This window comes from Calliphora vicina, chromosome 2 (genome assembly GCF_958450345.1).
Source record: "Calliphora vicina chromosome 2, idCalVici1.1, whole genome shotgun sequence".
Classification (NCBI taxonomy): Eukaryota; Metazoa; Arthropoda; class Insecta; order Diptera; family Calliphoridae; genus Calliphora; species Calliphora vicina.
In genome coordinates this window covers 2,794,928-2,814,676 of record NC_088781.1, presented here as the reverse complement: position 1 = coordinate 2,814,676, position 19,749 = coordinate 2,794,928, and the positions used below count along the sequence as shown (strand labels likewise).

At 29.5% G+C, this 19,749-nt stretch overlaps 1 protein-coding gene across 1 annotated transcript; it reads right to left on the bottom strand.

The window, feature by feature from the left end:
• Window positions 1-1,651: 1,651 nt before the first annotated feature.
• GluRIIC (Glutamate receptor IIC) lies at window positions 1,652-7,989 on the bottom strand. The gene is made up of 12 exons (XM_065501504.1): window positions 7,741-7,989; window positions 7,524-7,676; window positions 7,385-7,447; window positions 7,088-7,291; window positions 6,807-7,018; window positions 6,633-6,749; window positions 3,766-4,005; window positions 3,477-3,703; window positions 3,224-3,413; window positions 2,939-3,162; window positions 2,311-2,879; window positions 1,652-2,242 (listed from the first exon to the last, which is right to left on the bottom strand). Exons 1-12 carry the CDS (start codon window positions 7,820-7,822, stop codon window positions 1,710-1,712), a joined length of 2,814 nt encoding a protein of 937 aa, XP_065357576.1. The 5' UTR covers window positions 7,823-7,989; the 3' UTR covers window positions 1,652-1,709.
• Window positions 7,990-19,749: the final 11,760 nt, after the last annotated feature.

Here is a 19,749-nt window from a genome sequence, read left to right as displayed (position 1 = left end):
AGATCATTAAAACACAAATTGTGATATATTTCATGAAAACTTTACAAAAATTACAATATTTTCATTAAATAAACAAAAATTTGAGAAAAAAAATATAATTTTCGATTTATCAGAATCTTCAAGGTTTCAATTCAAAATTCTTCTAAGATATAGCACAGAATAACAATACACTGGAAGTTCTAAAGATAGCTAGAAATCGCATTAAACAATGCATGTGTTGTAGTTAAAAATCGCTTTAAAATTTAACAAAATTAGCCTCACTGATTTCTTTTACTTTTGTCGCATTTCAGTCAGATCTGTTCAGTACAGTGTTATTATTTGATAAGTGTTCACTTGTTTCTCATATTTCCCTTTCTCTTACAATCGCATTTTTCTCCTCACATTTTTGTTATTATTTATTTGAAGTGGGCATCGATATATTTTATTTCTTTTCCTTCATGAGATTTCGTGAATTTTTTTTTACAACTTTTCATACTTGTTTGTGTAAGCGACAAAACATAATCCTCAAAGTATTTATTTTTTCATCAACGTTATACTACTTGAGTGCTTCAGTGCTTGAATCGTCGTTTTATACCCTTCATCATAGTGATAAGGCTATATATAAGTTTGACATTTCATATGCAATTTTTACAATATTAATCCGCAACTATATCCATCATACATACATTTCGGAGCTCCAGATTTCTTACGGACGTATATGAAAAGCCATAGAAAAGTTCACTCTTGAAAATCTCATCAACAGTTAATATTAAAGAAAAATATTTTTTATTAAAAATTTGTATCTATAAAAATGTAGTTACAGACATTTTTGAATGTTCTAATCTGAAATAAAATATTCATTACAAGATCTTCATTTTACATTCTAAAGAAAAGGATATGCATAATTCGACACTGCCGAATATTGTGCTGTTACTTATGGATACGTTTGTGTCAATAAATAAGAGGAGGAATTGTGAATAGTGTGTCTCTATTTACAGTACTGAGCCACATAAAATGTAACGAAGAAAATTTGTAATCATGTATTTCTTAAATATTTCAACTCAAATCGTATTCATAACATTGAGACCATATGCTGTAAATTTCTATTAAAAAAAATAAACATTGATATGTTGTAGTAGTACTTGTATTGCCATCTATAGACAGCACGAAAAAGAAAAAAAATCTTAGTTAAAATTGACACTTACGTTGACATTTTCTTGGATTAGAGTGAAATTTGTTATGGAATTTTTATGTTATTTTGATATTTTCTTCGATTTGCTCAAGGGTTTGAAATTAATGATATTATTGAATTCAGTCAATAAGACACACAAGTAAGTTAACAGTTTTATTTACAATATTAAAATTGAAAAACTTTGTTACGTCTATGGCATTTGAAAATTATAATCATTGAATTTCATTTCCAAACCCAACCTTTGATATGGCAGTAAACAATTTTTTCGGTGAGCTAATAACAAGTCTAAAACCATTATAACAACTTGCCGTTATAGTTAAAGTAACCTTTAAGGGTAACTTTTTCTATTGCTTAAAGTTACCTTTAACTATAACGGCAAGTTGTAATAATGGCAATAAATCGATAATTTTGATTAGCAGATATAAAAGCAGATTTAAGTTTGAAAAGCAAAACAATATTTAAAATCATAAATATCTCTTTACTTCTTCAAATAAATTGATTTTAAAATTACAAATAAATATATACCATAATTTGTTTTTCACATTTTAGCCTCCACCAGATTGACAATTGCACTCTTTAAACTTTTCATACTTTTACGCTCCAACATCTCGGCAGGTGGTGAATTTTTTCTTGAGTTCGATTTAAGAGACTTTGATGATTTGCCTGATTTACCCGATTTTATAGTATTGCCAGACATACGGGACGAAGATCGTGTACTGTTTGTGGGAGTCACATTAATTGGTTTCTTATTGTTCCAGACGCACAAGACGAACTTGATTTCTTTGATGAAAGCTTCCTTAAAACTCATTTTATCTTCCATAGCAACTTTGTGAGTATAGAGTAAGAACTCTACAATACCCGCTACATAGGCAATGAAAACACCTACACACAGTGTATAGAATATGCCACGTACTTCGGAAAATGTCATGTCAGGTGTTTCCGAATCATCTTTGACTTCTGCATCGCATGTGTTGTTGTGATTCTTCCACCATTTATTTTTCAATTTAAATAGTTCGCCGCGTTCGCCCAGCCTAAGTATGGCCACACTCAAATTGGAACGATATTCAGCACCTTAAATTAGAAAGCAAAGAAATTTATGTCTTGATTTTTTTTTGTCAAAATAAACAAAAATCACTTACCAAAGGGTACCGCTATGGCGTAATGTTTTTCGCCAAATTTCTCTCCCAACATTTTCAATTTACAATTACGTTCTGTATTATATTCCAGACTGGTAGTTTCCATTAAAAACATGTAGGAGCCATTATTTTTCAATACTCTTTCCACACCCTCTATGTTATCTTTAGTATAGGCCGAGGGATCATAGTGTTGCATCATATTGTAGGCCAAGCGATAAGTGGTTTCATTAGATTCCGAAAATAAAGTGTAAGTACTGCCGCCCTCAACCGTGCCAAACTTAATAGCAGTTTGTCCAGCCAAATCTTCTATACCCGTTATGGAACTTTCCATTTTACTGTTGGTCAAAAAAGCAGCCAAATTGGCCGTATACGAATTGGTGATAATGACAGCAAAAATCCACCACATGGCATTGAATGTACGCATGGGTGCACTACGTGGTAAAATATCACTACCAGCTGTCATTATAGAGCCAATTGTTAACCAAAAACTATTCAATATGTTCCATTTATTTTCCAAAGCATCGGGATCTTGGTTACAAGGATGAGGATTTTCCCATTCATCTTTGGAAATGCTGCAAAAATAAAAATCATCCAACTTAAATTTCGAAAGCTATAAAATAATTTATCTTACCGTGCCATAAATATAAACAAAAATGCTATAATGAATACCGAAATCATGACATAGATCCATACGTCTTTTGTAAACGGTTCCAAGAAAGCACTCCATTCCTTTTGTTCTACCGGTTTTTGGTAGGTCAATATACTAATGCCCAATTGCATAAAGGGTACGGTAAAATCCACTACTGTTTTGCGAGCCTGAGTAATAGTTAAATCACAGATACCCATATGAGCATCCTATAAAAAAATATTTAATAAAACGAAGCAATTTTCACGTAATTTTAGAAAAAAAACTTACATTATTGATCAGTTCTCCTATAATTCCATTCCACTGTTTGGTTTCCTTGTCATATTTTCCATACGCATTATCGGCCACCGGTACAAACACATACTCGAAGCTATTCTCCTTTGCTAGAGCACCAATCAAGTCCACAGCATAGCCCATATAACGAGCATTGCCTGTTATATTTGCCTCTACGGCAGTTTGACTTAAACGAAAATAATACAACCTTAACATAAATGTATATTAAATAAACTGTAGTATGAAATACTTCTCCATAAAATATGGTTCTCCTATACGTGTAGCCACCTGATATATAATCTTTTTGGCCACTTTAGCCATTACATGTTGTGGCGTAATTTGACCCTTGGTATCCCAAAATGCCACACCATAATTATCTAATGGTTCATAGATTTCTATGTTAAAATTAATTCGCTGTCCATCCTCATCAAATTGCATAAGGCTGGAGCGGAAATGCTCATCGTTTAAGGGTGCAATCTAAATGAGGTTGTATGTTGTTTAAGAATTTTAATTACAATTCTATTACCAAAATAACTTACCATTTTCATTACTCTGTTGATATAACGTCCCATAGTCCAAGATTGTCCTCTGCTGTAGTCATCGTATTCACATCTTACTCTTGGAGGATTAATTTGATACATTGTACTTATATTTCGGAGAGCTAAACCGTACAACGTTACAGCATCATAAATGAGATCAGGTAATAAAGTTCTTATGGGAACGCTGTTGTTAATATTATCACTTTGATATAATAAAGCTCGCTCCCAGTCCTCGAGTTCCTAAAAGGAAATTAATCTAATTACTAGCTGTTCAAAATAAAAATCTGCGGAAGCCATTTTCTAATTTCAATATGATTAAAACGAGACTGAAAACAACATGTTCCTTATATTTTTGGGAGGAACGGTTAGTCGAATTTCTTTATCACAGCCATTTGTTGGCCGATTTTCACGATTAACCAAATGGGGTCTATAGCGGATATATTGATTTATGAATCAATACTGAGTGATTTTAATTAAACAATTAAATTTATGTCTCATTCTTCCGTATGTAATTTCTACAATATTCACTCCTGAACTTTTCTCTTCTTGGGACTTTAGTTGCAGTACCAAACATTCGATTATTTCAACCATAATATTTCTAATCGAACAAATCTATGGATATTATGGATTCATTAGATCAGCAACAATTTTGGATATCATAACGAATGTGAATATTGTAAATCTAAGGAGAAAGCGTATCAAAATATTCACGAAATTCTCATAAAAATGTATCGGGTATTTAAAGTATCAATATATATCTGTGGAGTTTGGACAAAACATCTTAGGTCGAGATAAGAAAATAGCTTAGTTTTTTTTATAATAAAACTAAATTGCTTCTTCTTACAAATATTAGTTTCTGAGATATCATAAAAAACAAATCGACTTATTTGGATTTGTTTTTGACAAAACAACTTAATTCGCAAAAACTGTTAAATTTATCGATAACTATATTATTATTTATTGTTTGCATAATTCTTTGAGAGAAATAATAAAGTTCATCAAGGACAACAACAGTTTCTACGCTCTCCTGAAAAATTTTAAAATTCCACTTAAGTTGTTTTGTCAAAAGTTCACAGATATATATCCAGTATGATCGAGAATTTTTGTTTTAAAAAAAATTTTTTTTACCAATAAAAATATGTAAATATTTAACTCTATAAATGTGTTTGTAAAAAGTTGCTATGTAGCTCTAAATATGTGTGAGTAATAAAATAACACCATAACTTCAGACACACAGATTTTAATCTCTTCTATAGTTTAAATTCTACAATAAAAAAATGACATGTCAGAAATTACAATAAATCAATTTTCTTGATTTGTACAACAGCTAAAGTATTTTAAAAAGTATCGTTTTTTATCGAAAGTTAAAATATCAAGTCATTTTATTTGTTTACATTTCTCTGAACTCACATGTTGCTTACAATACACAGTACAACACATGATTTTGGGACTCAATTCTGACAATTGCACGTGAAAGTAGCCCCAAAAATAAGAACTTCTGCATCCTTAGTTTTGTCAAGTTGGCTGCCGTAATAATTTAATGGCCATACGAATTTTTTTTTCCTCAAGGTGGATTTTTATCACTTTTTCTATATTTTAGTACGGTTATATCTCATATACCGTACGGAATATCTCCTTTGTGGCTGAAGCAAAGTTGTAGATATTGAATAGTAGAAAAAAAGTACGGAACATACCTACCCGAAAAAGATGCATCCAGTGCCTTAAAAATCGCAAAAATGCCCATTTTATTAAATTTTTTTCCAATTTTTCACCTTATTTGCTCAATAACTGGATTACAAATCCAATTATGGACTGATCACCATGAAATTAGGTCGTGTGATTTGTGTCTATATAAAAGTAATTTATCATGAATTTTTTATGTATACCATAATTTTTAACAGATTTATTCACATTAAAGTGATTTTCGGAAGAGTGTCTTATATGGGAGCTATGACTAATTCTGGACCCATCATAAAAAAATTTGGTACATATAATTTGTTCGGCCCAAGAACGAAGCCTGTTGAAATTGGCTGAAATCGGTTCATTATTTCACCTAGCCCCCATTCAAATGTCCTCCCGAAATTGGACTTTATCGCTCATAAATGTTTAATTTATATATGTATCTACACAAATTTCGCTCCAAATAAGTTTTATATATACAAAATTCATGTCAAAAAATTTTATTATGATCGGTCCATAATTATTCTTAGCTCGCATATAAGACCCGCTTCCGAAAATCACTTTAATGTGAATAAATCTGTTAAAAATGATGGTATACATACAAAATTCATGATAAATAACTTTCATATAGACAAAAATCACACGACCTAATTTCATAGTGATCGGTCCATAATTGGATTTGTAATCCAGTTATTGATCAAAAAAGGTGAAAAATTGTTAAAAAAAATTAAAAAATAGGCATTTTTGCGATTTTTAACGCACTGGATGCACCTTTTTCGGGTAGGTATGTTCCGAACTTTTTTTCTACTATTCAATATCTACAACTTTGCTTCAGCCACAAAAGTGATATTCCGTACGGTATACGAGATATAACCGTGCTAAAATATAGAAAAAGTGATAAAAATCCACCTTGAGGAAAAAAAAATCGTATGGCCATTAAATTATTACGGCAGCCAACTTGAAAAAACTAATGATGCAGAAGTTCTTATTTTTGAGGCTACTTTCACGTGCAATTGTCAGAATTGAGTCCCAAAGCAATGAACTGAAAAATGTTGTACTGTGATATTAAAATTATTGATTCTAAAATTTGTTTCACTAATTGGAACAGACTAACTACCTTTAGAAATTAAAATATAAATTTAAAACTACTTAAGTACATTCGAAAAGTTATAAAATCCTTCACTTACATAAATATTTCCATTCATTCCCAAACGAGCTGCCGTAAGATTAACTGCAAAAGTGACATTATCTTTTAAATCCACCAAATTTCCGCTATGAGTTTCTAAATTTGTTAAAAACAAATTCTAAAACAAAAATTTCTAATTAAAACAAGTTTATAGAAATTGTACTAACATTTTTACATTATATGGCCCAGTCAAATTAAAAGGTATGGAAGCATTTAACACATCCACCAGAATATCAGGAGCACAATCCAAAATAATACGCCTCTCACCCTTAATACTCTTCCACATAATGCGATAATCTTCATTGCGCTTAAATTTACGCACACGTACAATATCATTGTGGAGATCTCTTAACTGCAAGAGATCTTGTAGGCGAGTGGGTGCACTAACTGTAATTCATCAAAGAGAAATTATAACAATATTAGACATTTACAAAAAGCTTTAGAATTACGAATTACCATCCTCCTCATCGTAGACCACAGTATACTTTCTCCAACCAAAGTTCTGCACTATATCTGCATAAGCTTTCGATAAGATCAATTGAGCGGGATAAACGTTTAGCGTTAATTGATGATTTTGTTTTTGCAGTTGTTGCTCTTCGCTAAGAGCATCAAATATAATGTGTGGTATGCCGGTGCTATTGCAAATGAGAGAAACAATGTCTGAAAACACGCAATAAAATTAAGAAGAAAAAAAAAAACATAAACAAACTTGAGGAAAAACATAAATAAACAAATGTGTGAATGCTTACGTACCACTGTCTGCCTTTGAACTTGGTCCAAAAATAGCAGCGACACCATTATCTATTAAATCACAAGCTAAAGAAAATTTTTACAGATAATTAAAATATGTTTTAATAGTTTTTTGTTATAAATTTTGAAATAGAAACCTTACCTTCTCTTTCCAAAATTATGCTGCCATCAGCTGGACTTAATTTTTTTATTATAGGCATAAGTTTAAAAATCCCCTCATTTTCACTGTTAATACGTTCAACAGTGGCCTCAAATGTATTCTGTATATCCAATTCATCTTCAAAAAATAAAGCACCTTTTCCACGAAATATTAAATTTGATTAATATCTATAAAGATTACAATTTTTTCTATTATTTACCTATATTCACTTGTGAATATTGTTGGGAATTTCCCAAACAATTTGCAATTATTAACCAAAATAAACACCATATGATTTTCATATTGTTCTCATTTTATTTATATTTTCATATATTTTATATTTTTTTACTTCGTTTAAATATTTTCTTGAAACATTTCACTTAAAACAGTTTTTATTTTTAGCTTTTGTAGACACTTGTATGATTTTCGTCGTCTGCTTAAAGTACCACCGCCAACCACCCTCTGTGAGATCACGTCAACAACTGAATGTTTATTTTGAACATTTTCTGGAAATATTTGAAAAATCATTTTCAATATTTGTGTGACCAACTGAGAATGTGTGATCATGAAAAAGCTCTCATTTTTTTTTAAAGACAAACATGTGGCGCCAAAAGTAAATTCTAGTCCAGTGGAAATAATGCATTTTTAGAGCAAATTTATGGTTTATGACTGGTAAATTATTTGTTTTGAATTTCTTTTCATTTAAGAATTTTACAAATAAAATACACATGTACATATGTTTTTCAATAATGTTTTGTGTTCATGAATATGTATATCGTTACCTTAATATAGAAAGGCCCTAACTCGTTATTTTTTCCAAAATTTAGTTTTTTTGCATGCTTCGATAGACAATCCCCTATAGACCATTGCACAGTGAGGCAGAATCGAATTTTTTTGGAAATAAATTCGGAATTTCTAAACGGCTGGTCCAATCGGGATACTAACAAATTTGTATAAATGTGACTGAGCCAGAACCAATGACTTGTGTTGAATAAAATATTAAGTGCAATATTTTTGATAGACTTAATTTTAAAGTGGCATATTTTTTAATCTAATTGAGATATTGACTTGAATTTTTTTTCTAAGACCAAAAATTAACTTATCTAAACAAAAAAATATAGCTTGAAGTAAATGTGTATCAAATTGTTCCTAATATTTGCAATCCTAATAAAATTTGGATAAAAATTTTAGTTTTAGACAGTGTTTAAAAAGCTACGATAACTAACAAATTTTAACTGTTGCTACAACTACTGCTTCAAAAAAGTGTATGTAGCGGTAGCAGTAGCATTTGTCTTTTTTCGTTTTCTTGTTTTTTTAAAACTATTCCTACCTTCAAAATATAAAACTCTTAACAGAGCAGTAGTAATAAAACATGAATTGTAAATGGAGTAGTAGCATAAAAATACAAATCATTGCTACTGCTCTATATCGAGTTTTAATTTTTAAGGTAGCAGTAAAGTAGCAGTTGATGCAGCAGTTAAGGTAGCAATAAAAGTAGTCAAAAAAGAAAATCTTCAGTCATAACACCAAAATTGACAGAATTAAACACTGTGTGTTGTTTTTGTTTTGAGAGAGTTTGAAAGAATTATTCGATTTTATTCGTCTCAGATGTTCGTGTTGCTAACAGAAAGATCGTGTTTTCTGTGTGTATAACAAAAAAGCCGAACTTTTGTTTACAACACGACCAACATACACAAATATACATTCACAACAACAACACATAATATAATTTTTTGGCTGAAGATTTTTATTTTTGACTTATTTTATTGCTACCTCAACTGCTACTTACCTGCTACTTAAACTGCTACTTAACCGCTACTTCTTATACTACCTCAACTGCTACTTCTATTACTACTAAATTTTAAAAGTAGCAGAATTAATAAAAAACTAATGACTTTTTCTTTTTTAAGGTAGCAATAGAAAATAAATTACTCTGCTACTTTTAAATTTTTCTTTTATTAGTACTACTACAACTACTGTAGTCTAGTTTTTTAAACACTGGTTTTAGAAACTTATTGAATATGTAATATGCAGGGCAAGGATTTCTATGCAAATGCATGTTTGTAGTCAGTAACTCAAAATCACTTTTGACAATTTATCTTTCCGAATCGAAGAATTTGCATCGTTTTGTTGTTGCATATTTTTGCATATTTTGTTATAAATGCATATTTTGCATTTAAATACATATATTTAACATATTTTTCCATTTTATTGCATATTTAATTTTCTTTTGGATATATTTATATAGCATCAAATAGTCTAAAAGTTTTTTATTCAAAACTTATTCATGTAACATGATTAGCACATGGTTTACATCGAGTAACCGAAGAAATTAGATCTCAGTTTGAAGATATGGATTTATTAATTTCGAATGGAAAAAAAGTATTTTTAAAGGCACCACCTCATGTGGAGAAAAGTATTCAGAGATTCCTCTTGCACCTCAACCAGTAATTACTAGATGGGGAACCTGGTTAGAAGCGGCTGAGTACTATGGAAAATATTTCGATGAAATTAAGAATATAATGGAAGAATTTGATAATAGCGACGCTCACTAAATTAAAAAAATTAAAGATATTTAAAAAAAAAATAAATAATATTAAAAGCCAATTAGCATTTCTGTGCTCAAATTAATTACATCTTTATTTCTGAAACTATTACTAAACTATAGGGATTCAATTCGCTGATTGCACAAGTAAAATTAATTTACTATAAATTAATAATGTAAACGGAGAAATTTCTAACCAAATTAAAGCAAAATTAAGGATTCAAAAAACATCAATTGTATTAATTGTTGATGCAGAATCCATTGGTGAAATCAGATTTGCAATATACAGAAAAATGTTCTCTAATGTTTTGCTCTACAGAAAAATGTTCTCAAAATCCGCATCTTTAGGTGCGTTGAACCACCACATGTAATCAAATCTTTATTTCAAATCTTTATTTATTAACGAAACTCTATGAAATTTTCAACGTTTTTTAAGTTTGTCATTCTAAATAACAAGGTGTAAAAAAACTTGTCAAAAGGTCAAAGGCAATCCCGCAAGTCCTAAAAATTTTATCAAAAATCCCAAAAGTGGTATTTTTTTAAATTTTGCCTATAGGGTCCACATTTCCTTCGGGGCTGGGAAAATACTTTGGCGATAAATAGGGAACACATCAAGGTTTTCAAAGCTGCTTTTGGTTTGTGATCCCATTTTGAATTTTTGATAAAAAAAAATAGGTCAAATTCCGAAGGGCGTAGGGGCGACATATTTGAAAAATTTGACATGTTTTTTATACCAAAATGTTCTCCGTAAAGATACCTTACAGAAAAACATATAATTGTTATATGTTCTTAAAAAGAGTTTTTTTAATTAAAAAAGAGTTACGTCACCTTTTCACCCAAAAAACAGCAAAAATCAACTATTTTTTTAATATTTAAATTGAAAATTGTTTATTTTTGGATCCATAATCGATATTGCTCTAAAATCTTCTGTATGTTATTCGTAATTTAGTTGTCTAACTAATAAAAAGAATTCGAGTCCATTCGGTCTAAAAGTACGACCCATATTTTTAAAAAAGCGGACCAAGGTATGGCAAAATTTTAAAATTTCAATTTTGAAATGCCTATAACTCGGAAATTATTAATTAGCGATAAATAGCACACACAAGCATATTTTTTCAAGACCTAGCCGAGCGCTTTCCAAAAATATAAAAATCTTTGAAATCGGATAGGAAACAAAAAAATTGCACGTGTTTAAAAATGTTACATGTCGAAGGTACCCTACTTTGAGCCCGTATAGCGCTCCCCTCGATCATTTGTATGGCCCATTTTAATATCCTAAACTCGAATACTCCTTGGCTACGACCACGTCATATTTTATCCCGCATTAAAAACCAGATTGAATTAATTTTGAAATTATTTTACTTTGATACCAAAATTGGACACATTAAACACAGAGCTTGAGCAACAAAACACATAATTTTACTATTGGCTTAAATAAAGGCTAACATTGGATTCCACATTAGGGATCATAACCATTAAGTCCATGAAAAACTATGACGAAAATTTATTCTAATTACTTGTTGGTGTTCCGAAATTTTTTTTTAAAAATCAAAAATGTATTATTTTTTACCCAATTTTACAAAGTTTAAACGACTTTCGACACGCATTCTCGTTATCCGATTGGCCTAAATTTTTGCATCAGTTAGCTCTATCTACTAAAGTACAACATAAGTCCCATTCAAAGCAAATCTTGGACATACTATTTATTCTTTCATTAGTTTTCTTTAAATTTTCACGTTTTTAACACCAGACAAATCTATAATTTTTTTTTCAAAATATATTTCTGATATTAGTTTTCTTTAAATTTTCACGTTTTTAACACCAGACAAATCTATAATTTTTTTTTTCAAAATATAAAGGATAAATAAAATAAAAAACTTATGTATAATTTTTGCATCTTCTTACAGCTTGAGTGAATATTTGTGTGAAAGTCATTTACATTTAAATGAGTTTCTGGGGTCATATTTAAATTTGCCATAAATTTCTTAAGCACATTAACAGCAACAACAAGCGTATGCCCCTCTATCCCTTCTTTTCTTCTCTTTCAACAGCAATAAATTATATACAAACATACGTCTGTATATGCATATAACGAAACAGCAAAAAAAGAACATCCTCCCAAAAAAAAAAAGGAAAAACTAAGACGAAAAAATACAAGTCGTTTTAAGTGTATGTAAATGATATTTTTATCGATGATGTTGACATTGGAAAGTCATCCAATAAATCACCCAACAAATAAATATTATTGTCCGAAAAGAAAACTAAGAAAAATCAAAGAACAAACAAAGTATGTTGTGGGCAAATACACAACAACCATGTAAGTGTATTGACCTTTTTCCTGAAGTATATTGCAAATATTGCTGAAAAAGGCTGCTAAATAGAAATAATTCTGTAAACAAACATGATTTTCAAAGCCTTTCCATGGCTATAAAAAATATTTATGTTTCTTAAAGAGTAAAACACAATTGTAGAAAGGAATACTAAATAAACAATAAATAATTGATTACATCCCATGGGATCGAAAATAAAATCTTGGAGAATACAATAGAATTGTGAGATAATTGTTTTTAATATAGACTGCACTGTATTATATCAAATATTTGCAAATAGTGTTAAGCACCTAATTGAACTATACTCTTATACTAAAACAAACTAGTGTAACCCGTCACCATTATAATTAATTAAGAAACGGTAACACTGTCATAAAAACAAATTATTAAATTTGTGTTTTAGTATTTTTCATTTCATCAATAAACATTCTCTCATCTTAATTATGAACATCATTATCACTACCGCATTTAACTTGCAATTTTTGTTGTTAAATACAACAACACTCAATTAATACATATGGGGGATTTCATGTCAAGTGAACCAACTATTGAAACAATGTCTTCAATCTTTCAAAAAAAAAAAAAGAATTAAAAAATAAAACCTTTTTGAAATTTTTTTCCCCTCTAACTCAGAGAGTTTTCCACCGATCTTATTGAAAAATTGTGCCTGAATTATTATCTGATCTGAAGACATCGATTTCAAAAGATGGTTCACTTGATATGAAATCCCCCATATATGTTGTTATGTAGGTATATTTGGTGAGTAAATAGTTTAATTACACTCTTCCGAGAAAATGTTTTTATTGTTTAGAAAAACAAAACTGACGAAGCAGTAATATAAGGGGACTCCGCTCTCAATATTGCATTCATTTGTTATTTATCTACATTTATGCACTTTTATTATCAACTTCATTTAGTTTGTTGTTTACATTTTGTTTTGTCGGTAACTTTTATTCGAGTTTCAATAGTTGTATTTATTAATATTATTTCAAGTTTTAAAAAAATGTATACTAGTATTATAAAGTGTATAAGTTTGATTCGAAATTTAAAAAAAAGTAATGTGTTTTACTTAATTGCTAATTTAAGGTAAGTGCTGCAATATACATATGTACTTACAGTGGTGGCCAGGTAATTAAGACAAAAATTGTTTGCTAAATTCCATGTGATTGTCAATTATTTTTTCAAATATTTCCACAAATATGTATAATGGGGACTGTTTTAACACACAAGTGTATTTTATTCAACTGTGTCAATTCATACATATTCACCACGAACACATAAGATTTTTCTACAACTTGACCAACAATTTTTTTTAAATAAACAGATTTTCTCACATTTATATCATTATATTTTTATTATTATAAAATATTCGGACCAAATTTCGTATTTTTAGTTCCATTAGTTTCGTTCATATTATGTTATTAATAGCGGATGTTCGCTGGGTCAACGTATTTCCACATATCTTTGTCCATATATATTGTACCGATTTTTCCACACATTTTTGAGAAACTAGAAATCTATCTGCAAAATATATACATCGGTCTGTGACCAATCATATTTCAGACCAAAATTCGATTACTTATATAAAAACTCACAATAGCTTAAATCTATAATAAAAGTTGGCCAATAAGCGTTTAATCAATAACGCTTATTGGCTCATATTTCTGACCAAAAATCGATTTTTTATATAAAAAAGAAAAGGAGGTCTATCTGTGATCACTTATATTTCTGACCAAAGATCGATATTTTATATAAAAACTCAAAATATCTAAATTTGCTAATAACTTGGCCAATAAGCCTTTAATCAAGAAAAGCAGCTTGATCTGTGATCACTGATATTTCCGACCAAAAATCGATTTTTTATATAAAAACTCAAAATATCTAAATTCGCTAATAACTTGGCCAATAAGCGTTTAATCAAGAAAAGGACCTCGATCGGTGATCACTCATATTTCTCACAAAAAATCGATTTTTTATATAAAAACTCAAAATATCTAAATTCGCTAATAACTGGGCCAATAAGCCTTTAATCAAGAAAAGGAGCTCGATCTATGATCACTCATATTTCTGACCAAAAATCGATTTTTTATATAAAATCTCAAAATATCTAAATTGGCTAATAACTTGGCCAATAAGCGTTTAATCAAGAAAAGGACCTCGATCGGTGATCACTCATATTTCTCACAAAAAAATCGATTTTTTATATAAAAACTCAAAATATCTAAATTCGCTAATAACTTGGCCAATAAGCGTTTAATCAAGAAAAGGAACTCGATCTGTGATCACCCATATTTCTGACCAAAAATCGATTTTTTATATAAAATCTCAAAATATCTAAATTGGCTAATAACTTGACCAATAAGCGTTTAATCAGGAAAAAGAGCTGTATCCGTGATCACTCATATTTCTGACCAAAAATCGATTTTTTATATAAAAACTCAAAATATATAAATTCGCTAATAACTTGGCCAATAAGCGTTTAATCAAGAAAAGGACCTCGATCGCTGATCACTCATATTTCTGAAAAAAATCGATTTTTATATAAAAACTCAAAATATCTAAATTCGCTAATAACTTGGCCAATACGCGTTTAATCAAGAAAAGCAGCTTGATCTGTGATCATTGATATTTCCGACCAAAAATCGATTTTTTATATAAAATTTCAAAATATCTAAATTCGCTAATAACTTGCCCAATAAGCGTTTAATCAAGAAACTCAAAATATCTAAAATCGATTTTTTATATAAAAAACTGAATTTTGGTCAGAAATATGAATGATCACAGATCGAGCTGCTTTTCTTGATTAAACGCTTATTGGCCAAGTTATTAGCGAATTTAGATATTTTGAGTTTTTATATAAAAAATCGATTTTTGGTCAGAAATATGAGTGATCACAGATCGAACTCCTTTTCTTGATTAAAGGCTTATTGGCCAAGTTATTAGCGAATTTAGATATTTTGAGTTTTTATATAAAAAATCGATCTTTGGTCAGAGATATGAGTGATCACAGATCGAACTCCTTTTCTTGATTAAACGCTTATTAGCAAAGTTTTTAGCAAATTTAGATATTTTGAGTTTTTATATAAAAATTCGATCTTTGGTCAGAAATAATATTAATCACAGATCGAGCTGCTTTTCTTGATTAAACGCTTATTGGCCAAGTTATTAGCGAATTTAGATATTTTGAGTTTTTATATAAAAAAATCGATTTTTTGTCAGAAATATGAGTGATCACGGATCGAGGTCCTTTTCTTGATTAAACGTTTATTGGGCAAGTTATTAGCGAATTTAAATATTTTGAGTTTTTATATAAAAAAAAACAATTTATGGTCAGAAATATGAGTGATCACAGATCGAGCTCCTTTTCTTGATTAAACGCTTATTGGCAAAGTTATTAGCGAATTTAGATATTTTAAGTTTTTATATAAAAAATCGATCTTTGCACAGAAATCACGGATCGAGGTCCTTTTCTTGATTAAACGTTTATTGGGCAAGTTATTGGCGAATTTAGATATTTTGATTATATAAAAAAATCGATTTTTGGTCAGAAATATGAGTGATCACAGATCGAGCTCCTTTTCTTGATTAAACGCTGATTGGCCAAGTTATTAGAGAATTTAGATATTTTGAGTTTCTATATAAAAATCGATTTTTGGTCAGAATATGAGTGATCACAGATCAAGCTCCTTTTCTTGATTAAACGCTTATTGGCCAATTATTATTATAGATTTAAGCTATTGTGAGTTTTTATATAAGTAATCAAATTTTGGTCACAGACCGATGTTTTTTGCAGATGTATTTAATAAGTGGTCGCATTAGTGGAGGTGGACAATTTTTATTTATGTAAAAACCTTTGCGGACTATGTATTGCGAACATTAAAAAAAATTAGTTAAATCGGTCGACGCGTCCCGCGATTTTAGATATATCGAAAAAAAATTGGAGTGGTCAATTTTTCTTTCAGTAAAATCTTAAATTGGACTACTATGATCATTTAAACAAAAAATTAACCAAATCGATGTAGCCATTTTCCGGTTTTAGATAAATCGAAAAAAGTGGGCGTAAAAGTGGGCGTGGTCAATTTTTCATTCATTAAAAACCTAAGTTAGGCTACGACCAAAATTTAAAAAAAAATTGTTTAAATCGGTTTGGCCGTTCTCTACTGATGCAATTACCAACGAACGACATTTGACTTTTATTTATATAGATTTAATACCAGTTTATGTATTGTATAACTTAATACAAGTAGTGATTTCTAATATGTATGTATGTTGACGTTTTTTTGAGAAATTAAGGCAAAGTCATAAGTTTGTCTAGTTTAGTGAGGTGTTTCTCCCAAAAATTAAGTTTGTACAGTACAGTAAAGTTTTACATTAAAACTTCGCAAATCACGACTATAGCTATTTTCACTAACTATTTAAAATAATAATTTTGCGAAAAAACGTAACAATTCGATATTGTCAAAAAGAAATATATATTAAAATGTCAAACATTTTATAATTTTATAAAAAATGTACACCAAATGTACAAATTTCTACGAGTGTATGCAAATAAGGTGTTGCGCATAAAGAAGAATCAATAACAAAAAGAAAAAATACATTTTTTATTGTATTAAAGTGATGATGTGTTGATTTCATTTCATTTTTATCTCTTATCGGATTATTGACAGTTGTTTCTTTTTTTTTTGTATCTCACTCCTTCAAAATCTGTATCTCACTTTCCCATTCCACTCTTTCATCAAGTTGTTTACATTTGGAGAAGGGGGTCAAAACTCAATTTATATTTGCATAAAATTCACATTTAATTGACACCCAATATTGAATGAAAACAAATAAAAAAAAATCTAGAAATGGGGAGACAAATATCCACGTCAGAAAAACAAGGAAACAAATAAAATGACAACGAGAACATTCAATTTTCAATTTCTGTTACGACCTCTTGGGGTGGAATGTTGTTGGGGTGAGTGTGTTAAACAAACATTCATTCACACGTAAACTCACAAACCTACATACATACATATGTATATACATAGGTACTCAAGTAAATAAATTTTCATATGGAAAATAAAAGCAAAACATATGATGATTATAAATTTAATATTCAAATCACACACTAAATACAATACAACAATATTGTAAAATAATATGCTACAACAAACAATTTACATACTGCTTTATGAATTATGGCATGAACTTTAAAATCATATTGTACAAAAAAAGAAAAGAAAATATGAATGTAAATGTAAAGTAAAAAGAAATGGCAAAGAATCCAAAAACACTTGTTGTTGCCATTCCATAAGTTGTAAATAATAGAAAAGTATAATTTTGTTTCTCTTTTCTCCCATTTTGTTATTACATATTTTGTTCTTTCCATTAAGTTTATTCCCCTTCGCAATTTGTTTTTGGCTATTGTTTTTCCTATCGTTTTCAAAAATTTGCAATATTTTCAAAAACAATAGCAGTTTCATAATTTTCGCTCCTGTCAAATGTTGTACGGCTATGATTGAGTGCGTATGTGTTTTGTTTTTGTTTTGAATGGGTATGAAGTTGTAGCTTGTCAAGTGATTTTCTACGGATATTGTTTTCCAACATTCCGCTTTCCCATACATACCCACACTTTAATAAGGGTTTCCAAATTGCCCAAACAATTTTATTTCTAAAAATATAATAATATAAGTAAATAGAAAACAAGCAAGAGAGCTATATTATTGATTTTTATAAATTTTCAAAAAAAAAAAAAAAATTTAATATTTTCTTATTAAATTTAAAAAAAAAATTTGGTAAGTTAGTGGAAAAATTCGGGTTAAAAAATATGTTCTTCGATTTTGACCCATTGTAGGTCCAATATACTATGGCATTATATATGCTGTTGCAAAGGCCTCTAAAATATCTATCATAAGATATCCATATTGTTATATATTAATGACTTTGTAATCCAAATATAGATAAAAAATAGGTAAAAAAATCGAAGTTGCCCTGGTTTTCTCGATTTTAAATATCAACTGAACCGGGTCTATAACGGATATATTGATGTATGAATCATGTATGTAAATTATTTTTGGGCTGCTACGGGAAGTTGATTTCAACATACAGACATAACGATCCAGAATATATTTACTTTGTGGGGTCGCAAATGAAAATTGTAGAAATTAAAAACTAATATATATACCCTTGCTACTCATGGTGAAGGGTATTACAATGTATTAGTTTATTTTCTAAAATTATTGGACTATTAAATGTTCAATATTTTTGATTAGTATGAATCGAATACCCATCGATTACGGGCCAAAATTCCTGGTAATTGAGTGAAAAAATGTGTATTTCCAGCAAACGAACCCCTATCACGAATGAACTATTTGGTTCGATAACTACCGCCTGTGCACACCTACTCCCCCATCATTTTGACATTGTTATTAAAATTGTATGCTTACGAATTAAAAACAAAAAAATTCTGAAATCAAAGTACCAAGAATGCATTGTAAATATACATACATATACATATGTAAATAAGGAGTGCACGCGAAAAAAATGGCGAGGTTTATAACTTTGTTTACGTTGGTAACTAATGTCAGAAACGTCATGCTAAATGTATTCCTAACTGCATGATTAGTTTTTCTAAAAATTGAGAATTGGTAAAAAGTATTTTAAAAATTGTAATATCAATGATGTCCGTTTATGAAAATGATCCGGACTCCATCCATCTAAATTTTCTAAAGATATTACAAAATGTACGATAAATGTAAGCACCATTTATTTTTGCGCACTCCTTATAACAATTGCATGTATGAACGTACGAAACAAATTTTTACGCCAAAAATTGTATGCAGAGTATTAGTTCTAAACATTGACTTATGAAAATCAATGTGTGGATAGGGTGTAACAAAATGTTATTAAAAATTTATATTTTTCAATAAAGGGTGGCACACTATTAAAACTCCATTTACAACGTGAATTACATGAAATACAGTAATTTTGACTTACCTGCACAACCAACTTTTCACTTTATTTTGTGTAGGTATGTATGTTAAAAATGTATTAAAAACTCAATTTTTCAGTTAAAAAATATTTTTATCGCAAAATCCGGGTAAGTAATCGCTCTTACCTCTAGTATTCACGGGATTTGGAAATTATTTATCTAAAGTAAATACTTTTGGATGCTAACGTGAAGCATATTCCTTTAAGAAACAGATTTGTGATTACTAAATCGAGGATGCGTCATTGCTGGACTAAATTTTGTTTGAAAATTAAAAACTCGACATACGTAGACTGAACACTATCACTTAAAAGACACAATTTCGACATTTTTTAAAGTTACAATTCGAGAGGGAGTAAATTCAATTCTTTTTGAAAAGATGGC